This window comes from Egretta garzetta, unplaced genomic scaffold (assembly GCF_000687185.1).
Source record: "Egretta garzetta isolate BGI_Z169 unplaced genomic scaffold, ASM68718v1 scaffold321, whole genome shotgun sequence".
NCBI classification, from domain to species: domain Eukaryota; kingdom Metazoa; phylum Chordata; class Aves; order Pelecaniformes; family Ardeidae; genus Egretta; species Egretta garzetta.
In genome coordinates, this window is record NW_009258756.1 from 1,198,737 (window position 1) to 1,226,231 (window position 27,495).

General features: G+C 43.7%; 2 protein-coding genes across 2 annotated transcripts in view; one reads left to right on the forward strand and one right to left on the reverse strand.

The window, feature by feature from the left end:
* Positions 1-1,662: 1,662 nt before the first annotated feature.
* On the forward strand, positions 1,663-5,872 carry TMEM213 (transmembrane protein 213). Its single transcript, XM_009649259.1, has 3 exons — positions 1,663-1,741; positions 3,987-4,055; positions 5,703-5,872. Exons 1-3 carry the CDS (start codon positions 1,663-1,665, stop codon positions 5,870-5,872), a joined length of 318 nt encoding a protein of 105 aa, XP_009647554.1.
* Positions 5,873-19,060: 13,188 nt separating this feature from the next.
* The window catches only part of KIAA1549 (KIAA1549 ortholog), a 76,682-nt gene continuing 68,247 nt past the window's right edge, over positions 19,061-27,495 (reverse strand). The window contains exons 20-22 of the mRNA XM_035888963.1: positions 26,399-26,544; positions 24,388-24,542; positions 19,061-19,315 (exon numbers count right to left, since the gene is read on the reverse strand). Of these exons, the coding sequence (XP_035744856.1) occupies positions 19,061-19,315; positions 24,388-24,542; positions 26,399-26,544 (556 nt within the window). The remainder of the gene's footprint in view (positions 19,316-24,387; positions 24,543-26,398; positions 26,545-27,495) is intronic.

Genomic DNA, 27,495 nt, shown 5'->3' on the forward strand with positions numbered 1-27,495 from the left:
CGGCGGCCCGCCCTTCCCCTGCGGCTTGGTGGGCCCTGTCTCTGGGGGAAGCCTCCGGCTGCATCGTAGAAATACTCATAGCTGGAGGGGAGCAGAGCATTTTTGGTGGCAGGGGTTGGCCAGTGGGGAGGACAAGTGGGTTTGTTCGCCCTACAGAAATGTGGGGCAGGGCTAAGCCTACCTGGGTTTTCCTCTCAAGTTTTTTCTGAACACCAGGAAACCAAACAAATTTCATAGTTTTGCACAGCAGCACCCCGCTGTATGTAGCTCACTGCCGTCCCTGCAGGTTTCAGCAGTGTAGAGAGAAAAAAAAAAAAGAGAAAATTTTAGATACTACCCATCCTACTAGGATTGCTGCCCCAGGCATCTTCCTCCTGGCCTCCCATGGGATGGCTGCACATCCCGAACAGGCCCCAGACAGCTTGGTTCTCACATGAGCACACAAAGCCTTGAGTGACCAACGCTGAAGAGCACCAGCAACCTGTTCCCTGCTGAGCCCACCTCTCCCAGTGCCTTCCTGCCAGATTTAATGCCTGAAGTCTTATCTAGCAAGGACATCGTGGTGGGTCAAAGATAGGAACAAGCAAAGCCAACAGCCTGGGAACAGCAGTGACGTGCGGTGCTCATCAGACCAGGACACCACCACAAGCACTTCAACAACATGGCTTTTCCAGCCAGGACTGTAGAAAAAATCTTGCCCTCCAGCCAATACAATTTTGCCAGCGACCCTCCTGGTCTGCAGATAGAGCTGTGCTGGTGCGAGGGAGCAGCTCTTGGCTTTGCCTGTGTCACGGAGGAGGTGGCGTAACTACAAGAGGAGAAAAGAAAATGCTCTGTCAGCACCATGTTGCACGTGGGTGACAGAGGCAGCAAGACGGCTGTGCTCATGGGGCGAGAGCGGCAGCAGTTTCTCCTGTGCAGAGGGGCCCCGAGCTTGAACGCGTCCCAACCCGTAACCCAACGCAGGTCCTTAAGGAAAGGCCGCTGTTACTCTGTAAGAGCTGTCAGCAGCCTACAGAGGCAACTGGTTCCACCCCTTTTCTCAGTGGAAACATGCCCATAGCCTGTGCTAACCCAATGGCTACTGCATCAGCGTGACCAAAGACTGGTTTTTTGGTTTGGTTTTTTTTGAAAGCTTCCAGACAGCCCTTCCAAAAAATCATCACTGCTGGGAAGTTTTGCAGGGTGGGGTCAAGCCAGCAAACACGCAAAACCAAAGCCAAACAGGGAGAGAAACTCTCTACCCTGATCCTCCACTCCTTTCCAACCCTATTAGATATGTTTGCAGGACCAAAAGGAGACTCAGAAGACAGAAGCTGCCCAGGACCCCGTGGCGAAGGGCTGGCTCCAGAAGCCTTTCCACTCTCCGGCTGCAGCAGGTCCTGGGGAGAAACCTTCAGGCTCGACCTTCAGGGGCCCTCCACCTGCCCCGGTGCTGGTATCCACCTCCTGCTGGAGCTGTTTTGGTCAGAGCCCTTCTCTTCCCTCACCCTGCTGTGGCAGGAAAGTTCAGGGTGTCCTGGCAGCAGGAAGCTCCTTTGCTCCACCCTCTGCCCTGCACTCCAGCTCTCCGAGCTTGTCGGGGATTTGCTGAACCAGAGCTGCCGGCGACAGCGACCTGATCTGTGCGGCTGCTGGGGTGGGAGCTGGACCCCCAGCACGATGCCTTTCTCTGGAGGGCCCTGGGCAGCCGTCGCTGTGCTCTTCTTCACCACTGCGCTCCAGTATTCCTGCTCAGCAGGTATTTCTCTTCTCTTATGCTCCAGTTTCTATACCCTGCCTATCCCCCCACCCCTCTCAATATTTAAATATATTGCCCACTGACAGTAATTTGTTCTTTCAAAACAAGGTAGGTTCCCTTGCCTCATCTAAAAAGTGTAAAGAACTGGAATTGATTAATGCTAATGAGAATTACTTGACGTGATTGATCACAGCATCTTCCTGAGGAGACGTGCTTTTGCCAGCTATTTACAGATCCACTGTAAATGGGGCTGAGCTGCAGGTTGCTCTGCTGAATGGCAAGGAGACAGGGGACCACAGTTACTTGGCCTTCGCGTGGTTGCTGAGGCAAGGGACCATTTGAAATACCACCCAAGGGGCTCACTGTACTCTGGTTTAGCTCTTAGTAGGTGGTTTTTGCAGGAAATTTGCCTTTGGTGCCCCCTTTAAACAAAATGTAAACAAGACCTGTGAGCTGTTCCTTTCCCATCAGGCTACTGCCTGCATTTGTATCTCAGCACCAACTGCGCCCAGCCAGATGTTTAAAGATGGGTTAGCTTTGACAGCCTGTCCTTCTGGCTGCGAAGTCTATAAACATGAACCGAGGCTCGGCCTTCTGCAGCACTTTCTTCCACAGGTCATACACTGTTTTTAATGATTCTTCCCAGTGCTCCCGTGAGGTACTTATTAACCCAGAAAACAAATTACGGGCTTGGCCAAGGTCATTCAGCAAGTCCTAGCAGAGTCAGAACGAGGAATGGGGGGTACTCAGACTGCAGCAGGCTGCATGGGGACGGCTCCCAGCATGGCAGCGGCCGTGAGGAAAGCTCTGGTCTTGCTGATGGTCAGTCAGCTCTAAATGTAAAGCTGGACAACAGCAGGTGACCCCAAGGGGGACATCTCCCACAGGACAACCTCAGTTTGGTTGCTGTTACTTGGCAAATACCAAACTCAAAGCAAAGGTTTGGTCAAAGATCTTATTCTGGTTTGTTTTCCTAAGCTGAAACTAAAGCTGAGCCATTATTTTGAAGTCTTCATTGAAATCAAGCTGGAGCTGAATTTCTATCACGCTCCAAATTATCAGCTCAGAGTGGTGGTTTGACTGGAAATAGCTCTCTCATAGCCTCCTCTCGGTCTGCGGGCCAACAGCACGCTGGAGCCCTTCCATCTGCATGCAGCAGGAGTCCTTAACTCCTGTCATCTTCCCAGGCTGTGTTCTTCACGTACCTCTGCAGGGGACCATAGCAGCATGGGATACTTCGCCTGGCTGAGCTCAAACTATACTGCTCATAGTGGCATAGGAGGAGATTTGACTCCCTCCTTTCTGCAGCGGGGGACGGGCTGGTGTTGATGCACAGGGATCCCAGCAGCCCGTGCCTTGCCTGCACGGCTGTCCTGCAGCTGTCCTTGCACCTGATCCTGCAGTGCTGCGAGGTGCACACTGAAAATGAGGGGCAAGGCCAGTATTAGGAGGTCTAAGAAGCCTTTGGCGTGTAGCACCACATAGAGATTTGGAGGGCTGGAGACCAGCCGCAGCACTGAGCCAGAGTGCAGGTGTGCCAAGACGATGGCTAGGAAGCAGGATAAAGAGTCAAAACCTCCTTCATTGAGGCCCCTGGCCCCTTCCTCCCTTACTTATTTCTGTAGGTTGTATTTTCCAACCAGAGCTGGTTAATGAGCTCACACTGGCCTGAACCGGAGCCCAGCCAGAACAGACTCAGCTGCGCCTAAACCGCAGCAAAGCCGAAGCGTCCTGCTGAGGCTGTGGTGGATCTGCTGAGGATCTGCATCGATGGGCTCAGCCCTTGGCTCTGCCAGACTCCTCTGCACCCCAGAGTTACTGTGATTTTTTCTAAGGGCAAGAGGAGGTAGATGTACAGCTTGCTGGCCATGGATGTCCCCATGCCACTGGATGCTTTCTCTCATTTCAGTCCCTGCTCATTCTACACCTGTAGCTTGGGAAAGGATGGTGGCTAATTTGAGCTGTGAGTAAATGCACCAGGGTCATACACGGGTAGAGGCATGGTGATCCAGCTGCTCCGTACGGCTGGTGCTACAGCAAGTCTCCCTAAGCCTGTGTTGACAGTGCTGGGCTGTGAAAGCGTACCCTGATGCAGCAGCATTTAGGAGCAGGGACTTATTTTCTCCAAGTTTTTTCCATCCCACAGACCTCTGCAAGACCAATGGCTTTCAGATTTTCATGCCTGATGCCCAGTGTTGCTTTTCTAATCCAACTTGCCTTTTCTCCTGTGCTTTCCTTCTGGCAGCAGCTGAAGACATCTCCAATGTTTCAACAAGCTCCATGCTCACGACTGAGTACGAAGCACCATGCCTTAGTAAGTCTTCATAAATCATTACTACCATGATAAAGCGAGGTGATGAGACTACACAGGTGACTGAGAGGCTGTCCTGGAAAAGGATTTATCTGTTGTCAAGGCTTCTGTTACGGGTGAAACTCTAGGATGCATTTCTAAGACTCCTCCATTGGCATGCCCAGTGTATCTTAGGTACGTTCAGAGGGACTCATAGCTTTGAACAGACTAATTCATAGCTAATTCAATTTGTGTGTCCTAAAGCTCCCTGCCAGACTGACTGCCTGTAGGCTCAATGCAGACTCCTGGGAGCACCTCTTTTCCCCACCCCACCAGGTCTTCCCCAAACTGCCAGCCCCAGGGAACCTGAGATCCCATCAGTCCTCCCAGAGTCATCCTCCATCCCAAACGTCAAACATCCCCACAGGCCTGCACTTCCCAAAATATAGTACCTGTACCAACTTCACATGTACACGTACCCTTGTACGCTACTTCAAAGCAGGATGAAGGTATTGGGGCAGGCATCCCTCCTCCTTCTCCAGGCGCTTACAAAACATGCCCTCCTTGTTGTGGGAAGAGCTGCTCTCTGCTGTGCAGGACAACTCTACTGCCTGCACTGATGGCCAATACACAGGAACATGGTCCTGCCTGAAAACATGTGAATGAGAGCAACTGAGCAGCACCTGAGCTTGCCTTTTCCCTGGAACGGTGCAAGCGGCTGGCTGCCCTCACCAAGGTCAGGAGGGATGCACTTTTCACAGCTGACAAGCTTCATGCATGTCAACACGCAAAGCATGTAGCTGTAAGGTGGTTTTGGCTGCCTCAGCTCACCTGGGTGCTGGAGTTTCACGCTCAGCTTCTATTCCAGCCCAAGTGGGCAAGAGACCATGGTCCTCCAGGCTCCCTTTGATATTTCCATGTTACCACCCAGGATGCAGACACAGAGCTGGGTATCTTCACTGTGCCCTTGCGATGGAAAAAGTATGGCAGGTGCCCTTAAATAACAGCATAAATGAAACTACTAATGACATATTCCTTAACTGACTTTAGGAAATTGGACCGATTTAAACAAACAAAGATGCAAAAGGTGCAAGAAAAAATACATGGAGTTGTTAAAAATTCTCTCATTTTAAACACATAAACCAGGGGTTCCCCAATGGTGGTGTGTTTTGCAGTTGTGACACACAAGTTAACAGCCCAGCAGAGAGGAGCCACTGCTGCTATTCCCGGCAGAGGTTCTGGGTACCTAAGTTACCGGAGATCCTGCTGGAGGTGTCTCTGCTAGAGATCCACTTACTCTCTCACAGGAAGGCTTCTCTACCCTGGGTTTATTTCCAATTTTAACTAGCTACTTCTACCATACTCCATTCCTAAAACTGACTGAGGAGATGCTAAGTGGGTTTTTAAAAGATTTCCGTCACGGTGGGCACAGTGGCAAGAGGAGCAGCTCAGGTGTTTGCCCAGACAGGGGTGACCAAGTCCTGAAGACATGCAGCTGAAACTGAATATTGCCATCCCCCAGGTTAAGAGCCAGGCTTAGGGCAAAGATGCCGAGGCAAACTGAGAGGCCACAGGGGTGACAGTGAAGTCCCTGTCCCTTCTGCCTTCTAGCAAAGGAAACCTGTTAGGTACTTAACCTCCCACCAGCTCACTTCATTTCTTTGCCGCCAGACGTGAACTTCTGCAGGCAAGCGGCCACGTGCTGCCCCACAGGCATGGATGATTATGGGTGGATTGCGGCGGCCGTCGGCTGGAGCCTCTGGTTTCTGACTCTCATCCTGCTCTGTGTGGACAAGGTCATGAAACTCCGGCCTGACGAACCCAAATATTTGGTGGCCTGAAGCAGGGCGAGCCAGCAAGCAGCAGCAAGCTGGGAGCAGCGAGGTGCAGATGGACTGACAAAAGCATTTCAATCACTTCCTAAGAACCAAAAAAGAAAGGGAGCAGACCTTCAGCTAAAAAAGGCCAGATCTAAGCAGGGCACCTGCTGGGGCCTCATCCTCCCCGGCAAGGTCAGAGCTGCCAGTTGAGGTGGGGAGCAGGCAAGTCCCTGAAAGCCACCAGGTACATCCCGCAGCCCACAGAAAACCTTTTCCTGAGCCCTTCCACGCCTGCTGTGAGCGTGTCGGCAGCGATGAGGTGTCGGAGGACCAGTTACCAATTTATAGCGCTCTGCCTTAGACAACTCAGTATGCCACCCTGGACTTTGAAATAGAAAGGGGGCAAATAAAGCTATTTTCTGGAGGGTCAATGTTATCAGATCCTTTACCAAGCTCTAGGCCAGGTTACACCAGCAATTGGGTGTAACTCACTGATTATACAGAGTCCTTTTCACTCACTAACCTGCGGTGTTTTAAAGTCTATTCACTGGTACCAGCGAAACCCCTGTTATGGAAACTTCAGGATTTTTTGGGCTGATTTGAAATTCAAACTAGTTTTTCCAGTGCAGTTCATATGTGAACTGTTTTGTAGGCATTTAACACTGGTTGTATTTGTTCAGCTTGCACCTGCCCAAGTAACTAAGCCAAGCTGAATTGCGGCAAGCGGGTTTAAACCAGCATACCCAATCTGTGCATGCAACTCTTCCTGTTTATGCAAGATGATAATAAATGCTCTTATTGATGAAAAGACTCTCACTGACTGGTTTATATTGATAAAGCTAATATTGGCAAGGAATTAGCCAACCAAAATCGTTAGAGACATGAATCTAACAAGCAATATTCACGCAGGAGGGTTTGCCTCACTGCAGTTAAACTGTCTGGTTTCGGGGCGGTTGCACCAGTTTGATTTCTACCTATTATTAAAACAATGAATCGGTGCTAAACCCATCTAGAGCTGCTAGAGACCAACCGAAATGAAACATAAAAGGTTACTCTTAAACCAAAGAAAGCTCTATTGATAGGAGATTTGTATCTATTAAATGTCATTAAAGCCTCCCTTCAGCTTAACAACGCAGAATTTTTCCAGTTAGAAAAGATACAAATCGGTTTAAGATTCTTCAGATTGATTCCGGCACAAGTAGACACTCCAGTCAGGACAATGCAGCGCCATTTCGGGGTGATGGGCAGTCACCCCTTATCAACCACCCACCGTCAACAGGAATGGGTCCAAGTTAGACACTGAGGAAACAACATCCTTCCCCATCATTAGTAACCCTTAACACAAAAAGTCTTCTGGAGTGAAACGCTGAGCAGAGACGTTAGCGTCAGGAAAGAAAGTTTTGAAAGGGAAGGGCTTAATTCTTTTGTAGCTTTTTTACTGTCTGTGTTTTGTTGATTTGGGTTATTTTTTTTTTTTTGACATGTGCCATACTACTAGTAGTAGGCAATCACAAAATATTGCTCAATTAAGAAAAAAAATCTCAATGTTTCAACATACAACAATTAATTTTCACAAGACAAATCTCTGTGTTGGACCAGTCAACTATTACTTTCCACAAAAGAAAAAAAAAAAACCCAAACTTGTGTATGTACAAATTTACAGAAACAAAGGACTCTACATCTTCTTGTTGGCGTTGACTGAAGGAACAGTGAGTCGACAGTTAATAACCACTGCAATCACTGACGGACAACAAATCTTCTAGCTACATACATAATTTTTTTCCTGATTTATTAGTTTTAATAGTGGAAAATGTGCATTGGCCTGAAAGCAATGTGATAGATACTGTGAAAAAACCTCCACATGTTGCCTTAGCATCTACCTTCTGCAGACCTCTTCCTACAGTTCTCCAGTCTTACGGAGATTGTTCTCCTGGCTGGGAACGCAGAAGTGCCCCTTTGAGGGGATATGTTCCGCTGCTTCCCCATTTCCTTGGCTAAGGCTATGAGTGCATGGAACCAGTGCCAGTCACAGAAGTAAATCTGTTCCAGCCTCAAGAGTTGTAAGCACGTTGTGCAAGCTCTAGATGTCCCATAGCCCAGCACTACGCCTGCAAGCCAGCTTCGTAATAACTGGGTGATTCTGGGGGGCTTCCTAAAGCCTGCCTTTAAAAGCACAGCTTGTTTGTGTCTCCAAAATAGTCTGCTGCGTGCAGCTACCTTAAGGAATGTAGGAGACAAACCTCAGGTTTTGCTTCTCGCAGTTCTTGTTGAGGATTCCCAGCTCAACCCAACTGGGGAAAAAAGAAAAGAACCCATAGTTTCTCATATAACGTAATGTCCCCAAGGATTTTGTCTACTTATGTTCAAGGGTCACACCCAAGTCTCAACAAAACAATGTGTGGTACTGACTCTGGGCATGGTGGGCAATCGCAAGCACAATGCAAAGCAACACACTGTGCAAAAGGAGGAGAAAAGCCCTAACAGCACTGTTGGTGTTCCAGGGGCTTGTCAATAGTTACAGAAAGGGCAGAATAAAAAAAGTTGCATCCAAAAGACTTGAGAAATTGATATAAAGACAAAAAATTAGTATGCAGAAACAGATTATACATACTTTACCTACCATACATACGTTACCTAGAAAGTTTGGACTAGATGATCCTTGAGGTCCCTTCCAACCTAGGATTCTATGATTAATTTACAGTAAATATAATCTAAAGATGATCTGTGGTATGATGCTACATTTCCTGGAATACTTTTAGCTAGGGAACACAGCTTGTGGGTTATAACCCCTATTTTAAGACCAGTCAAGTCATAGCAGAAGGCTGTGGTCTGGTTTTGATGCACAAATTAAAGGTGACTCTACAGCAGAATGCCATATAAATGTGGTCCACGAGCAATGTCACAGACTGATGTAGTCATTTATTGTGTATTACCTCACGTTCCTAACAATATCACTGACACTATAACACCTCTAATGGTAGAACCCCAAGTAGTACAATGCTGCCCAAGTCCTGCTGACTTCAAAGGAGCTATGCATCCATCCAGTACGTGCCTTGTTTTGTTGTTTGGGGTTTTTTTTTCATTGTAATTCAGGAAGTCTATCATTTTTGTTCCCACAGGAAACCTTGGAAGCAAAACATAACTCCTGATTTATCAGTGTGCATTTCACCCGTGTTAAACCTTGGTGCCCCTTCAGACTGCGACGTACAATGTCATGCTGTAGCACTGAGCTGGTTTAGGCTCTCGTGCACCTCATAGCATGTAAAAAATAAGTTGATAGCTCACACCACCTGTTAAGCTGCAAACTACCCTCTCAGAACGATGCTGGAAATGTTAATGCTCTGGTCATTTATAGTACATTGTGCAGTCAAATTCTATGTCCTTGGACCAAAAAGTTCCTTGCTGGAATAAGATGGGGACAAAATCTATTCCAACTCCTATGATTTAGTACAAAGAAAAGCAAAAAAGTGTTGGAGCCTGGATGGCTGAATAGAAGTAAGCGTGACTGAAAAACACGAGTTTGAACCCTAACGTTGCTGATCCAGCCAGAACCCCTTCTTCATATTTTCTGGACAAAGTTCCTGAATTTCAGGCACTGAAATACGCAGTGCCTGGAAAGGAGAGACACAGACAGCACCTGGGAAAGCTGTTGGTCTACAGGTATCTGATAGACAAAGAGAGCAGTAGGGAGCGTGCAACCAGTATCAGCCCTTCAATACCAAAAAACATTGGTAGCAGCACAGCGTTGCAGGGTAACTACTTAATTTGCTCAGAGATAACATCAATCACATCTGACTAGTGATTTTTTAAATTCTTAATTCAAGCCTAAATGGATTGGTACTCGATGCGTGACTCTTCATCTTTTTAGATACCAGTGCTCTGGTAATGACTCGCATTACTCACTGCCTCTATCCTTGGGGTTTTAGTGAACGAGCTACATATTAAGCAATTGCACTTTACAATGATTACACTTTGCAAAATCACCAGAGGGATGAAAACTGGCAAGCACCAGAGCTTCCTACTTGCAGGAAACACAGGAAAAAGACGGAGGTTAATTTCATAAGAAAAGGTGCTCTGTACTGGGACTTTGTAGGAATTCTGATAAAGCCATTACAAAAACCAGGATTTCATTAAATTATTGTAATTAATTACAGCCAAAGAACGAAATAGAGGCATTCTTGGGAAGCAACCACCCTCTCTCATCCTTACACTCCAGGTCCCACTTATTTAACGGTATCAGCGGTACCAGCATCTGCTGTGGAATTCAAACCTCACTGCAGGTTCCTATCCCAGAAGCAAACACGCACTTTTCAGAGAGCTTATTTCCAACGCCTATTTTGTAAGAACCTTCCGGAAATAAAACATGGGGCAGCGTTGTCTCCCAAATCTGCAAACAGCTTGGAAAAAAAAAATACAGCTCTAAGAGACACGCAGACTTTTCCTGTCCAATTTGATGGTATGAAATCTGGAGTCACGTTCAGTTCACCATTTTGCTCGCCTATCAGAAATAATGCGCCCCTAAGCCCTGCTGACATAGAAGTCCCCCAGAAGCGGCTTCTGCCTCTGAAAAGAAAGCCTCTCTGCATCCACAGGGGAAGAGCATCCAGTCTCAGCGACCAGCAAACGCAGCTCTGTTCCAAACCCCACACTCTGCTCCTTGTGCTGCCCTGTGCTCCAGGAGCTCAAGAACAAAACTCACTGTAAAAGTTTACATTTTCCCCCCCCGCCACTATGAGTGGTGAAGTCACATCTTCTCCCTGTAAAACTGCCAGACGCATATTTTGGAGGCAGCATGAACTAAATGCCACTCATGTTGTGTCAGTCCCAAATCCCTCCATTTCTCTGGCTCTCCAAAGGGGCAATTTCTAACCCAATTTAGACGAAGATGCCACAGGCCGTACAGGCCTTTTGCGTGCTGCTGCGACAGCAAGGTGGGGGGAAAGGCCCGTCTGGTCCAGTTCTGCCTCTCAGCAGCAGGTATTTGGGGAAGAAGGTAAAAGCACACTGCACACCGCAATCCTCCCTTCCCCTCCGCAGCACCCTTCCGATGCAGAACTGCAGCAGCTCTTCCCCCGCAGCATTCTGAAATTAACCCTCTGAGGACTGTAGATAGTTTCGTGCAATAACACCTTGCTATGACTTTTTCTCTTCAACGTTTCCCTCGTGGTTGCAATTACTCTGGTTTCCCCCCCACGCTTCTCTCTCCCATTGATTGTACTTTCCATAAACTTCACATATTCACTACTGAGAGCTTGTGTACCAACTTAAGCACAGTGTGTCACCCTTCAACTGCTTCCTGAGTGGCTTTGTTTTTTAAAACAAGCATACAGAAGACATTTATCTCATCCCCTGCGTCCTAGTTAACCTTTCTGCTGCCTCTCTGCTCTTTGGTGGCCCCATCATCCAAGCTATTTACCCATTTCAGCTTTACATTTATTATTCACTATTTACTCAGCACACCAGGTTTCTTCCCTTCATTCCCTGCTCACAGCTGTGCCCAATGTTGGTTGCAACAACCCCAAAGACCTGCTTTGTCCTTTCCTTCTCTTCCCTTTCCAGTGGGGAATGGGAAATCAAATCAACCACCAGCTAATGATTTCTGTGAGCTCTGCCTCTTTTCTGATGACTTCTCTTCATTAAGTTCCTTTTATTAATACCTTTTCTATCAGTGGCTTTTCCAATCTCTTCATTTAATCATGAAGACAAAACAAGTGGTGCCAAGGTACAGAGCTGTGGTTGATGAGTCACCAGGAGAACCAGAATTACCTTCTCCTAGCTCATGCCTTCCAGATCACACAGTTAAACATGCAGCCAAATTAGTTTTTTGGTGTGACTGGAGCAGAACTTCTCCAGGTCCTCTGCAGCTCTGTCTGCTTTGTCTCAGTGCGGGGAGAGGAGGGAGGTATCCGCAAAGCAATCTCTGCTAGGCTGTCTCCCCTTGGCGGCATTTCAACGTATTGTATACTCAAACCAGAGCAGCCCAATAACATTCAGTTCCAAGGTGGCAACCCTCTGGGCTCAAACACATGAAGAAATCACCAGGCTGCAGCTGAGCTATGCTAACATCTAGTACAGATGTGTGATAACTTTAGGTAAGAGATGTTAGTTCATCCATAAATACAGAGGAGTAAATAACGCTCATTGGCATTGGTGTTGAGCGCTTCTTCAGAGCAAAGCTCTGTATGGGACGATGGAGCAATAATGTAAATACCCGACTGCGCGTCTACAAATCCTCTAAATGGGAGATTCCTCACCTTTAATCTTGAGTTTTTGAAGTGTTCTTGTTTAAAGCTGCCATCATCAAGCCCAAAGACAGAAACTATCAAACTCATCCATGGAGATTTTTGACAAGAAGTGTCCCGTGCAAAATGCAAGGAGACTTACCTGAAACCATTTTACGCAGGATTGTATGGACTAACAAATCCAGTAATTGGCTCATGAGTTTTTGGATGCTCAGATCACCTGTACTGCATCAAATTTGAACAATTTTGTATTTGGCAACTATGCTGAAGTACTACTGATAGTGGCGAATCCACAATTCTTTCTCCTGTTTCCTTAAGTCCAAGGATAAAAGCTTCCTGATTTTTTTGTTATTGCATTTTTTTTTAAATTCCTATTTCTTTGGTCAAGTTTCTGTCAGATCTGCATTTCAGGACCATAAGAGCACAGCACATTGCCAAATATAACACTGCATTAATTTTCCTGGAATATGAAGAAATTTTTCCTGAAACACAACCACCACCCAGCTACTGCTCTTAAATCACGCACAGCGCTAGAACGTTTGAACAGCCTGGATGAGGAAACCAACTTTCAAGAAGCCTCGGGACAGAAACCTTAGAGAGGTTTTCAGGGAACATGTCCGTTCTCTTAAGAATTGCGTACATTAGAATATAATTGGAAACGCAAACCAATAATTTTCATCTTTCACTTTCTTTCCTACTCCCTCGATTCTCATTTCACTTCACCTGCTCTACATGTGGCAAGAGGAGGATTACTGTAAGTGAACCCGAAACCCACTGTGTTGGGGCTCCGCGAAGGTTCAGCATTCATTTCAAAAGAATCTTCAGAGCATTTGTTCAAATATGCCAACATTTTATTCTGATTAAGGCAAGATGTAACAGCCTAAACATAAACTCCCACTTATGGAGTAAGAACTACTCAAAACTAAACAGGAGTAGCCATTACAAAGGAAAACACTTACTTTAAATGTAAAGAGTATCAAGTAAAAGTAACATGAAATCAAGACAAAACATTCCAGCTCTACAAACTACCAAGTGCAAAAAAAATGTGTATTTTCCTAGTATTAATGTTAACTTTTTTTCCATCTATCAGTCTTCAGTGGGATTCACAGGACTGCAGCTCTGCTCCGGAAAAGTCTCTTTAAAAAGGCAGCACAACTCCACAGGACCTTGGCTTCTCAAGTTTCTTACTCTCAGGGTGAGTAAACTCACCCTGGGACTTGGACGTTAAAGTTAGACGCATCTTGCCAAGCACATCCCAAACTGTACTAAAGAATCTATAGGACAAATTCTCCTTCCAAAGCATGCACATGACTCAATGGTTTTCAGTGGAAGTCATGCAGGTGTGACCAGGGACAATACGCAGACCAACATTTGGATCTTGTTGGCATGAGCCGGCACAGGCTGAGTGAGCGCCAGAGACACAGAAGAAAGTTTTTACAGCCCTCCTTCTGACCGAAGCTGCGTTTCAAGGGACGCTTGCTGCAAGAGACACCAGACTTTTCATGCACTCAAGCGCACTCCCACCAAAACTGCGTAACTCCAGTGACTCTTCATCAGTGTTGCCAAAACCCTACATTCCTAATTTCTGAGTCGTCAGTATTTAGGACCTAGAGATATGGGAACACGGGAATGACAACAGGTCGGTGACAGTAGAATACACCCCCAGTGTTTCCCCATTTTAAAATAAAATATAACAGCAAGAGGGAAAAGACACCCACCACAAAAGGGTACGGGATTTTTATTTCCACATTTAAGCACTTAATGCTCCTACTTTTCTCTAGGCATATCCAAACAGTCCTGAAGAAACTCTAGGGCCACGGGAAACTGCTTTTGGGAGTCTCACTGATGAGCAATGCTCCTCACTCATACAGACCAGCATCGCAAGTGGCGAAGGCCTGCACAGAGGAGGGGCTGCGTTATGGAGCCAGCCTGGGGGGGCAGGGGCAGTCCCCAAGATTTTCTCTCTTTTTAGTGCACTGTCACAGGTGGTCCTGGAGACCTGGCTGCTGTCCTTTGCTTTCTGACAGTCAGATGTCAACCTTTTTCTTTTAATCCATTTTCAGCTTTACGTCCATATTCAGAGAACACCAAACGGGTGTTATTTTTCTTTTTAAATCCATTTATTTATTTGCTGCTGCAAAAATATGGTCCACAACATGTTCCCACCTCAAAGCCACAAATGTTGTTCATCCTGCTGCTTCAAAGCTCTCGGCCAAGGTACGGTTCTCTCAGGGACTGGCACCTATTAACAAAGAATTGCTAGAGAAGGCATGGAATGGGAAATGCCCATTTCTTCCTTGAGCTGGAAAATTATTAAAGCTGGAAAAGGGGAGAATCCACGTCACACAACTGGTGGCTTCACTTGGGCTCAAATACCTACTACCTTCCTCGTGTAACTCATCTAATGTGTCAAGCCCCAAGTTAACACACAACAGCGTCAGCTGTTTTGGTTCTTGGGACATGATGATCCCTGTAAATGGCCTCATCCTAAGACAACACTGTAACCCTGCTGTCAGGGGTCTAATTTAACGGCACCGGCTTCAGCACTTGGTAGGAACATGCACTTTTGGGCGATCAAGCTGTTTACGGCCTCATCCTAAGACAACACTGTAACCCTGCCGTCAGGGGTCTAACGGCACCGGCTTCAGCACTTGGCAGGAACATGCACTTTTGGGCGATCAAGCTGTTTACATATTCCTTGTGTGTGCATAAAGGTGCACGATATACCAGGGTAGCCAACATCTCGCTAACTGCTCCTCGGGGTGCAGAGGTGATGTACGGACCTCGTGTGATGATGCTTCTCTCCAGCTGCTATATATGAAGCCTGTTCCAAACCACTGCAAGTACAGTACATTGCAAAGGGTCAGTGAAATTCCACTTACTGCTCCCAAGTCCGCATATCACAGAATCACAGAATCACAGAATCGTAAGGGTTGGAAGGGACCTCAGGAGATCATCTAGTCCAACCCCCCTGCTAAAGCAGGCTCACCTAGAGCATGCTACACAGGACTTCATCCAGGCGGGCTTTGAATATCTCCAGAGAAGGAGACTCCACAACCTCCCTGGGCAGCCTGTTCCAGTGCTCTGCCACCCTCAGAGTGAAGAAGTTCTTCCTGCCCTGGGGAACTCCGCTAGCTACCGGCCTCCAACCGGACTCTGCCCCGCCGATCAGAACTCTCTGGGCCCTGTCATTCAGCCAGTTCCGAATCCACCTCACTGTCCACTCATCCAACCCATACTTCGTGAGCTTCCTTATGAGGATGTTATGGGAAACAGTATCAAAAGCCTTGCTGAAGTCAAGGTAGACAACATCCACCGCTCTCCCTTTGTCTACCCAGCCGGTCATGCCATCATAGAAGGCTATCAGATTGGTCAGGCATGATTTCCCCTTGGTGAATCCGTATTTAACGTTACGAGTCCAGCACTGATGCAATTCACTCCTCCTAAAAGCAAGGTTTTCGTTCTTGAGTCACAGTCACCGACAGGACCACGTGTTACATCCTGGTAGAGAGTATTTTATAGTACCAAAGTGTGCCCTGCCTTTCAAATTGAGTGTATTAAAAATAATTGTAAAATTTCATTTGGCCCCAAAGATAACGAAGAAGCAGGCTACAGGTCAACGTTTTGGCCGTAGAAAGGAAAAGCAAACCAACCAAGCTAAATTACGTAGCTCTCCTCTCGCCAAGTTCTCCTATATGCCAAACTAAACACAGACTAAACTCAAATGTCAAGGAAAATTGTGAAGAAAGAGAAGAGCCTGAGGATGCCATGAACCTGATGGTTTAGTCACAGATGTAACTGTTGGCAACAGCTTTCTGTGCCTGTACCAACTTCTCGACTAATCGGTCAAGATACTTAAATTCAAGATACTCGAATTCGGGATACTTACTTAAATTCGGGATACTTAAATTCAGAATACTTTAAGTTTCAGAAAGAAAGTTTTATGTTTTTTCCCCCTGCTTTTAATAGGGCAATGAAAAAAACTGGCAAAAGAGCTCAAGCACATGGGGAAGCAGAAGCTTACAGGTTCCTTTTTCCCTGAATTCCCTAGTGGAAACATACATTTTGTCAAAAGCATTCCACAGAGTCCTTTTGCAGCACATGAAAAACCCAGCTTTTCCTGTAGCTGCAGAAAGTAAAGTGCGGGTCTCCCTTGTTAAGATCATCCTTGGAACCGGTGCCTTATGTGTTACTTTTCTTACTCTATGAAGATAGACTATGCCATAACATTTTCTGTTCTCTTTCTCCAGCCAGTTTGGGAACGTAAATTCCAAACCTAGCTTTCCCACTTCTTAAATTTTACTGTCCCATCCTGTGAACTTACAAGATTTTAAAGTGGGATTTTTGCATCAGAAAACCTCTTTTAATTACCAGCACATATTTGTCCTGTACATGTTTCTTCATAAGATTTGGGACTGAAAAGAAAAAAGTTACTCTTCCAAACATAAAAAGATGGAGTATCATAATAGCGTCACCATCAGTAGCAAAAATGAATGAGAAATGGCTTAAGTACCTCTAACTTTCAAAGCTCTTATTTCATATTCCTTCTTCAATAGCTGGAACCAGCAGCCAGACAACCAACAAACTTTCTAGAAGCCTGCATTTTCTTGAACGTAACGTGCTCCTATGATAAGCACTGGCCTCTGACCTCAGTGCAGAATTAAGCTGGAGAAGGATGCGGGCTATGAGAGAGATGGTTTTAATGGGAACACTTAGGAACCACAATCTTCACCACTGTCAAAAAGACCAAATGAACATTGCCCGATACACTCTTTATTCTGCAAAACCTGACATTTTGCACAAGTATTGGCAACATTCATGTTCATAAACTTGGCAGAAAATGTATGCTTTTTTTATTTTTATCCCAGAAGTGATTATCACACAAAAAGCTTAGAAAATTCAAAACATAACAACCTGTTGGTACTGCTTGTGCGCTACCATGCTGGTGCTGTGACTCCATTCACACCTCAACCAGTGCCCATGAAGGCTTTAAGTATAGGCCAGGGAACTGGAAATTAATTTAGACTGCTTTGCTACAGTAAGTCCTTCAAAACAATTTCATACAGCCTTTTGATGACCATCGGTAAACAGAAAAATAACTGAGCTTCTTAATAAAGAGGGTAAACATATCACCTTTTTTCCACATCAGCAAGCAGCCAGTTCCTTCCTAGGTTTGGCTTTGGCAATGAGTATTATGTACGTACTTCATCCACAAAGTACGTAGGGTTCTTCCACTGTGTCTTCCCACCTGTTTTCATTTCAGTCTGAGTTAGTCCCATCACAGTTACTGAACTGTGCACTGGAACCAGGAACAGATTTGGTAGCCAAAGACCACAACATACCAGTGTTACACACCTGTATTTTACCAATGCCATTTCCACCCCAGTAAGTGAGGCAAACGCCCTGATCAGCTGCCCAGTGATCTCTCTATCTCTTTGGCCGACTACCTTAGACCTTTTACGACTACTATCTACTGGTGTTTGAAATATCCACACTGTAGCACCAAACAGTTCTGTTTTTCATTTTTCTAGGGCAAGGCTCCCAAGCCTCCTCACAAACACTGAGCTTAACCTCTAGCTCTGTACCAGTTTGTTAGCTTTAGTTCAGTCTGATCTGAAAATAAAAACAACACTCCAACAAATCATGACTCAAGTAAAATTTCTGTATGTATTATGTCAGTTACAGTTATGCAATGGCCAAATATTAGTAAATTCATAGCTAATATTAAATTAAAACTCTGGAAAAAACAGCAACAAACAGTTCCATGGCACGTACCATTCTTACCATGGGGATAATGCTTACCCTTTGTCCAAAGGGACAGTGGAAACAAATATAAATATAGAAACTGTCTCAAAACCGCAAATCTAAGCCTATGTTAATGCTCTAAACCGTCACCGACTTTCACTAAAATTATTCAGATCCAAACATAAGCAATGATTTAGGACATCAATTTATAACGTAATGCTGGTGACCCTGTACCAGTCAGGCTGGATTGGTTTCTGTCCACAAAGCAAGCTACAGAGCAGCAGCAATACTTTATCGCTGGTCTTGCAAGAGCATATAGTACGTAAATGTATTTTTTAAAGATATACATACATGTTTCCCCAAATTCAACTGTGGCCGAGCATTCCTCTCCTAGTTTTCAATAATTTTTGAATAACATAAATACCAAGCCCTTTCTGTTTGGATGCTTTGCTTTGTTTTTCCAGCCTGAATGAGTCTACAGATATTTTCTTAGTTATACAAGGCCAATGTTTCACTTTGCAAACATTGAAGATGAAGGAACACTTGAAGCTTCAGCACCAGAAGGAAAACAAGGAAGAGTGCAGAGGGTAGCTCCATTCGGAAGCACAGAGCTATAACAATTATTGTTCCAGTTTGTTACAAGTAGCTCATAAAGACTTTTATTCTGAGTAGTCTCATTGTTCCTGACAACCAAAGTGATTCTTATGTGGGATCACACCTTCAACACCCTTGAGCTGATACAGTTTGTAATCTTGCAGAACAGCAACACAAACCAGTTCCCCGTGAGCACTGGAGAGATCAGAATACTTGTAATGTCTTGCAAAATGTCATTTCAGTTTATTCAAACCTTTGCCTACTTCCTTAGAAAAAGGAGTCTATCATACTTGGAGTTTGTTCCTGTGATATTTTTGTTGCTGGAGTGTTGACTTCTTGACCTAAGGTTTTATTTATTTGTTAGGCTGAATGAGGGTAGGGAGAGAAGAGGAGCACCGTAATATTAGCAGATTAATTAATATTACTTGTGATGATACTGATGATTTTCCCTGTTTGTCCCCATCTCTCCTTACTATCCTCCTTTTGCTGCCTTTTTCAGTTTTTCCAGAGTGTTGTCAACTAGAGCTGTGAAAGTTCATTCTTTTCAGAGAACAACATTGCTGATTTCCTTTAAGTCTTTGCTTCCATAGGAAGCAGATACCTGGCAGATTTGCAAGGGAATGCTAAATCAACTATGGAAGTTCTGCACTGCTGTCTGTTTCTGAGAAAGTCGTAGAAGTTCTTCTCTAATTGCTTTGATAAGAGAGGCTGAAGAGTGACCTGGCTGGAGGTCCTCAGTGGAACTGGTGGTGTAGCAAAGCCCCTGGCCCTGAAGGCTGTTGTGTGGAAGCTGAGCAGGGGGTGCCGAAGGCTGCCTGGCTGAAGTCCTCGGCATCTGGAATACTGGTGAGGAGGAATATTCTTGGTGTCCATGCATATGCGTCTGGAAAAAGGTAGAAAGCGTTATTGTACTTTCTGAACAAATGCAATAATCCCAGAAAAGACAAGAAAGCAAAAAGGCAAAGAACAGAGGGAAAGCAGCATGGAGATGCTTCTATCTGCTGCCACTGTTCTGTTGTATGGATGAGTGATTCCTCTTATGGAGCACAAAACAACACAAAATTGCTAGATTGCCTCAAGTTCAGGGATTTTCAAAATCTCTTTGAGGACCCATTAAAAAGTCTGACCCCCTTCCTAATCTATGGTATGTTTAGAAAGTTAAGTGGAAGGAGGTGGGAAGAAAAAACACAGAACGGGAAGTCAGCAGAATTGGCTTCTCTTTCCTTGCCTTTCCATCAACTTCCTAAAAGACAACAGGCAAATTACTCTCTTCCCAGCTGTCAATTCTCCATACTGAGATACCACTACTTTACCCTTCCTCTCCTCTGCCTGGGTTGCCTGAACACTTATGAGGACCCTGTGACTGATCAGTGCCCAGGAAAACACAGTCAACAGAAGAAGCAGCAGGAGAAAATTATTCAAACTGGAAAGATTAGATTTTTCTATACTCAACAGCTGTTTTACATATCTGAGAAATGCTATCCCAGTTTAGGGACAATCATTGTTGCAGGGTAGAAAGGGGTTAATTCTGCATTTGTTCAGTAACATGTATTTTCTAACAAAACAAGAGAGAAACAAAACAGAAGCCTGAGTTTATGGGCTTGTCTATCTGGAGAAAAAATCTGCTTACACTAAAACAAAGCATGAATTTACAGTATGCTAGGCGATTGCACTGATTCCCAGTATGGACCCAAACAAGGTACATTTTGAAAATCTGAATTCCAGCTGACATCCCTAAAGCAAGTGTTTCCTCTTGCCTCGTATTGCTGAAGGCTGAGAGACAGCCAGGAGGAAACACTGGACACAAAGGACTTGAAGGCACCCCGGCGAACGCACGACCAGGAGCAAAGCAGCGTAACCCCCTTTCAGAGGGGGGGTGAGGATGCAGCTAGCGGCAGCAAGTTCAGATCACAGTTACCACGATTTAGTGAGCACCATCTTTCTCTGTGGATAAGCCTTAAGTAGTAGCAGAGAGAGCAATCTGATGAGGGAAGGAAGGACAGCAAGGTCAGCAAGAAGAGGATTTGGGGGCGAGGGGGAGGGGAACGAAGGGATTACAAAGCAGAGCCTGGGAAGGATACAGGGGACCTAGAGTGACTCTGGCAGCAGTGTGCAGGGAACACAAAAATGCACAAGAGCATCTCTCGTAACAGAAATGAATAAAATCTAAGCCATTTTGTATAAAGTAGGACTAATAATAGATTCTGACTCTCTTGCACAGCTCACGTACAGCACTGATCATTTACACAGTTAATTTGGGGAGAGAGATGAAGAGAAAAAGAGGCTTTACTAGAAGAATGACAGGTAAAGAAGGTTTTCCAAGTAACATCCTGTCTTACTTCTTACAAAAGGGAAGTGATTTTAGTACCAGAAAGGAATGAATGGGTCTCTTGATTGTTCAGAATTATTCATCTGGCAGTGAAACCTGAAACTAATTCATACGTGCAGCCTAGAGTTAGCAAACCTGACAAGTAGCCTGTGGGTTTATAGAAAAGAGATGACATAAAAAAATATTAAAAGCAAACATTCCTTGACACAAGTCTTAACAGCAACCTAAATTATGTTCAGGTTACTTTCACATTAAAATGCATTATGTGATTCAGCTCCTATCTCATCCTGCACTGAATTAGCACCGTAAGAATGGTTTCTTAAGGGAAGTTTGGAAGAGCATCTGATGGCTGCAGTGGCTTTTTTTTAAACATTAAGGCTATCAAAGTTTTCTTAAATATCTCAGAAAAACTGAAGTGTGTATTTCTGTGATCTCATATGTAACTTCAGAATTAAACAGGTCTGAGAACTTTCAAAACCAGATTGGTTTAGAAACCTAGTCTATACTAAACTACAACAGCAAAATAAGGAGAGTAAAAAGGTTGGAAGAATTTTTTCCTGTTCTTTTTTTTTTTTACTTTTGTATTTCTTTACTAACAGAAATACAGATCAATATATAGTGTTATATAAGTAACAATATATAGTTTTATATAGTATCAACAAATTACATATTTTTATATAGAAACTTCTGTGTGATTAACAGCAGTACAAAATAATTGACAGAAATACCTTTATTGAATCTTCCTTCTTAAGGAATGAAGGTTTATGAGATTACATTGTGAGTTTGTTAATCTCCATTTAATAATTGTTGAACTCTGTGGCCAATTTCAACTGAATTGGATGTATAAATACACACACACACGTATATATATGTGTATGTGTGAACAGAAACATATTATAAAATTCACAAAAATAGGCAGCTAATTAAGACATAACCTGATTTGTGCTATCATTTAATCTGCTTCTGAGCGGCAGAAAGGCCAGGTTAGGCTGTGCTCAGCTGGACCTTCAGCCAGCAAGTATCTCACAGGGGACAGCTAGCTAGGGGACATGAGAGACAACCTGAAGTATGGCAAGATGGTTTAGTTACACTACGGTGGGCAGCCGGAATATAAAAATAGAATACAAGGATAAGGGTGGCTTGGGGAAAACACTGGAAACCTGGAGAAGACTTGGGAGAACAGTGGAGAGCTATAGGGGATTGTAGATGGATGGGGGGTGGGATATGCAAGACACTACACACATCCGTAAGAAACCAGGCTTTGTTCTGCTGCTCAAATGACCACTGCTCAGTACTATATCAGCTAAGGAAATGCTGGAATTATCCTGGTTGCCTAGGCCTTCTAGATGGAGAATTAAGGTGAATTGATGGCACCTGCACACTGGCTTTGGGTCAGGAGGTAACAGTAAGAGGTCATATTCCAGTGGAAAATCAGGTGTTGACTGCAGGAATAATAGGCGATGATACTGCGAGGAAAATGGCCACTGCAGGAACACAAATGCAGATCCCTCTCGAGTTTGCAGCTGAGAAGAGCAATCTAGATCTACACTTCCTAAATGCAGAGTGTAATTTTGAAAACTTGCTCAGAATGAGGGAGCAGTAAGACTGTATGCAAACGATCGGTTGAATACTGCACCACAAGGAACATGACTGTCATTAAGTAAATCCTCCTTTCCAAAAAGAGGAAAGACAGATTTAGACCTCTGTCCTAGTGAAAGAATCCAAACTCTGAAGGTAATTATTTAACTACAGAAAACTACAAGACTAGGGCTCATATAATAATGCATTTTTTTTAAACAGGAATAATCCTTTGCAAAAAGAGAAAGAATCCCTCATAGGAAAAGGAAAGTGCAGGTGCTAGGTGAGCTCTCCTACAACAAAATGGCACCACACTTAGATAGTTTTAGCCCATGATCTCCTTTCACTTTAAAAAAAAAAATAAAAAAAAAATCACATTGCAGTAACACATGAACTGCAGCAACCAGTGAGCAAAAAGTTCTGTCAAAGCCGAGGAAGTGCTTAAAGTCTGATTAATTAAAAGAAAGTCAACCTGGATTGCAGTGACATGAACCCATCTGAAATGGTGACTGAAGGTGCAAACTGCAACCAATCATACTATATTGGGCCATGAATCTTTGAAAGTTGTGCAGGTAACTGATGTCAAAACCAACTGTTTGCATAGCATCTCAGATAACGTGTCCATAACTGAATTTTCAGCAGTATGTTAGCAATTCAAATAATAAAATACTAAGAAAGTAATGGCTGAACACGTACTTAGGATACAGAAGGGAAAGGCCTAGAAATCTAGGAAAGAAAAGTAATTTTCAGAAAAGACAAATGATAGGAAGGGGCAATTAATGGTAACCTAGAGATGCCTCTGAAAACAGAAGAGGAGAGACACTAAGATCTCTCAGGCAAGTGCTCTTCTAGATGTAAACTGAAATTATGATGTTCTTGCACCCAAATACCACGGTTCCAAGCACAGATAGCAAGTTGAATCAGGCAAATACATCTTTTGGCTTTGACAGTTAAAAGTTTTTTAATAGTATCAAGTAGAATTTGTCTCTAGTGTGCCTAGTTCTCAAAAGCTTTATGCTGCTCCTCTCAAGTTCATTTTAAGTGGTGGCAGCTTGGTTTCAGCAAAATCTAAAGATGAGGCCCCTGCTGTTGCATTTCTTTACGTAAAGCCATTTCAAGATCATGCAATACTGCAAAGCAACTTTGAATAGTGTAAACACACACTGCTCTACGTAAGCAAAAGAAGGAGATCCTTCCTTCCTCTCTCAAGGAAGAAACCAGAAAAATGATAGTTTAAAGTGAAGGAGCAAAAGAAGGAGCATGAAGTTGTTGCTCTCAAAGAGTACTCCAATGAAGCTGTCACAGGTCAGTCTGCTTCAGGATGCAAGTACGTCAAGCATGGACTGGCAATCATATCTCTTCTGGAAAGGCTATATACTGTCTTCAACCTCACACATCTGGCTGAATCAGAAAACATCAACCTCTAGAAGGACCACTGCCAAGAACATGAAATCACGATGGCTGCCTAGGCAACACTGGTAAATGAATAGGTATTAATTTACCACATCCTGCTGACTGAGGCTAGGAAAGTAACTTTTTTAGAAACACGTCTATTGTTATGTGCAAGTATGTACCTTATTCCGTCGCCCTGACTCCTGCTGTTGCACACTGATACAGAAAGACAAAAGAACTATACCAATACAAGGTAGGACGGTAGCCCGGGACAATTTAATTCAACGTTTTCTACTTACAATGATCTCAAAATACAGAGGCATATTTCAAAGAAGAAAATGGAAAGCAGTATCCACCTCTGCTGGAGCTCAGAAGCAGAACTGGGTGAACTGCAATTAATGGGTGAAGGCCTCAAGTGAGAAAAATAAAAAGGTTAGGGTAAAGTGAGAGAAAGCAGTTAGAGAGAAGCAAAGGTGAAAGAACAGCAAGCGAAAGTTAGAAGAGCTAACAAGGGTTTGAAGAGCAAAGCAAAGAATGTCAGAGAAGCAACTGAAAGTATTCCAGGGGGAAAAAGTTCCAAACAGTAATGCAGGAAAAAAAATACCCGAACATATCACTACTTTGGAAACTATGCAAATGTGTAACACAGTACTCACTGCATCTCGCCTAGCATATTCATCCTCTCCACGGTACTGGGGCCACCCTGGCCCCCCCGGCTGGCCATGCCCTGCTCTGCCTGAGGGGATCTCCACTTGTTGACCTCCGATCCTGCTAGCAATTCCCACCTGAGTGAGGTGCTGTATCTGAGAACCTTAAAAGCAAATATTGTTTTTTCATCTTTATACACAGTCAAGTTTGTAGGGCAGACAAATGACAACATAAAACTTTGTTGGAAGCAGGAGACAAGAGGAAAGAGGAGCTCTGTTTCTGTGCAATTAATAAAAAATCAGCAGAAAGAAGTCTGTCAGTGTAGAATAAAGAAGGAAAAGTTATGTGCACTTTGTGCAGTTCATTTGGGTGTGATGCTTTTGATTGCCACTGCACTAAAGAAGAGGTTGAGATACATGCATCTCAGACATGGACTACACTTCTTTCCAAAAATGTGCCAGCCGTTTCCAAACATTGTTTACTGAAAGCCCTGGCAATGCTTTCATGTAATTACTTAACAGCAAAGAGAAGATATTTGCTCTTGTGGTACACCTTATTTGCATCACACTGGCAAGACCCTAATTCTCCAGACTGCTTTCTATTCCGTCTCTCAGAAGAACAAAATACATGACTATGTAAGAGTATGGTTATCAGCTTTGCTTTCTGGTTAAATATTAAATGATGCTGTCTTTGACTAACGAGAAGGTCAGAACACGCTGTATCTCCTTTCAGCCTGAAAGCTAACCTCCCCCTTTCTCCTTTCCCTTCCCTCCCTTCCCATTGCTTTCACACACATGCAAGGATAGCCACCACCATTAATTGCAACAGACATGTAACAACATGCCAGCTTTCCTTTTTCCTGAATTTCCTCCCACAGGTAAACAAAATTTATTATTATTATATTTTATTATTCATTAGGAATGAAACACATTTAATAAACCCACAGATACATAAGAGAAAACTCCGTGTGTGTGTGTGTAAAAAAAAAAAGGGAGGAAAAGCCAAAACCAATACTGTGATTTACGTGATGGACAGTTAGGTCACTTTCATATTTTCTTCGCAAAAAACCCAATATTTGAGAAGTTTGATATTTGCACATAATTGTGCTGAAGAACAGGAACTGATCATCTGAATTGCCTCCAAACTTTAAAGCAGAATATACATAAACATTTAGAGAATAGTGTGAATCAGACAATAAAATAATCATCATTAAACTGTGACAGTCACTACCTCTCGTCATTCTCATTCATTTAACATTTACAGGGAGAGGATAGCAGCTATCAAAACTAGGACTCTGATATGAGTATATGATCGTATTTTCAGTCTTTTTCAACTCCCCAGAAGAAAACCTTTCTTTGGGAGAAAAATAACTGTGGTATTTGCATAAGAATAGAATATTTTATTCTCAGAATCAGTGTTTGCTGCTTAATTGCCATGTGATGTTAGAATCTTATTCATGATAGCATTGATGAGTGCTACAGAAATTATCTCACAACCCAATCAGGGAAGATGATTTCATATGGGACAGCAGCAATAGATAATACCATCAGAAGTTAAGAGATCCTGCTTTTATGCATACACTTCTAAGACGAGAAATGAGGAAAAGATGCAGAAAAATATTTAAAAAATTGTTATTTAGGTGGCTGATTTGGGATGCATCACTTAGCTCATTTAGCACAAAAGAAATAGTCAGCAGTGGAAGGTTAGCATACACTGTATGCTCTAAACCAATTAAGTAATTTTGATTCTTAGAGATTTTTTTTTAAAATTCACCATGTGATAACCAATGCTTGTAAGATACTAAAAAGGTGGCAAAGCACTGCCTTTTTCTGCAAGGTCCTATGGATTTAAAGTTAACCCCACTTTGTAATCACTTTTTTTTTTGGCAGTGAAGACAAAGACCACATTTCAAGCGTAGTAGCTGAAGGAGAATGACGTCTTAATGGTGACCTCAGTGTAAGAGTAGATATGGAAAAGGATCAGTTATTTTTGTGCATATTCAACTGAAGCGAAGTGTACCTGCAGTGCTTCCAACTGGTCGTGGCCGTGCCACCGATGGCATTTCCTCTGAGTACATCCCTCTGGAGGAATACTGAACCTCAGGTGGCTGCTGGTCTGGGTGCATTAACTCTGCAGGTTGAAGAAAACCTGGCCCAAAGTTCTGCCTGTGGAAAAGTAAGGACTCAAGATTACAATAAGTGAATTGACTAATTAGAAGTAGTAATGCAGGTGTACCTCATACAACAACTCTTTATGATGTCTTTTAATGTACATTTTAACCTTAAATGTTAAAGAAAATAATTACATCTGAAGAATATGTTCCTCTTTCATGACCTGCACTGCACAGGAATAGGAGTTAGAAACACCTAACAAAATTTCACACAAGTGTTTCTCACATGTTGCAGTCTCCCAATACAGAAAAAAAAAGTCCACAGATCTTGTTTTCCCCTTGGAGAAAAAAAAGCATCTTCAATTTAAAAAAAAAAAAAAAAAAAAAAGAAAAAAAGACTTCAGTAGCAACGTAGCTGCTTACCTTAGCAACAAATCTGACTCTTACTCAAGAGTTTCTGGGCACGCAGTTTTGGTCTAAGTCAAACCATACAAACTGCGTTACATGTATACTTCATCAACAATTATTTCATCAAGCGTTCTGATCATTTTTCAGGGAATTTTCAAACCTTTGCTCTTTAAGATTCATCAAACTACTCAAAGTTGTCATTAGTATGTATGAAGAGATGCAGCGTATACTAAAATTCATGTTTCCTATAATTCAGGTTGGTGCTGGTAGTCATTATTGTTATATATTTACTGAAAAGAGTTAAGAACAGAAACTGTCATCAATCTAACTTCATTAATTGTGCCAACATAATGGGACTTGTAAAAGAAACCCTAGAATTCATTCACAGAACAGGAGTAGAGGAGGAGATGGAAATGCTGCTTTTCCTATGCTTCCTATTAAAATACCTTAACCCTGGCACGGGGAGATTATGTTTTAAAAGCCTGATGGCAGCTGAGTTTTCAAGGTTTATTGATTCTTGTCAGTATGGTGGAGGTGTGGATGCCCAAACTTCAGGTGCTTAGGTGACTAGACTAGTCTCTCTTCGGCTCCAGGTATG

Coding starts and splice junctions, on each gene's coding strand:
- TMEM213 (XM_009649259.1), top strand. CDS start 1,663: ATGCCTTTCTCTGGAGGGCCCTGGGCAGCCGTCGCTGTGCTCTTCTTC. Junction 1,742..3,986: donor CCAGTATTCCTGCTCAGCAG/GTATTTCTCTTC, acceptor TCCTTCTGGCAG/CAGCTGAAGACATCTCCAAT. Junction 4,056..5,702: donor GTACGAAGCACCATGCCTTA/GTAAGTCTTCAT, acceptor CTTTGCCGCCAG/ACGTGAACTTCTGCAGGCAA.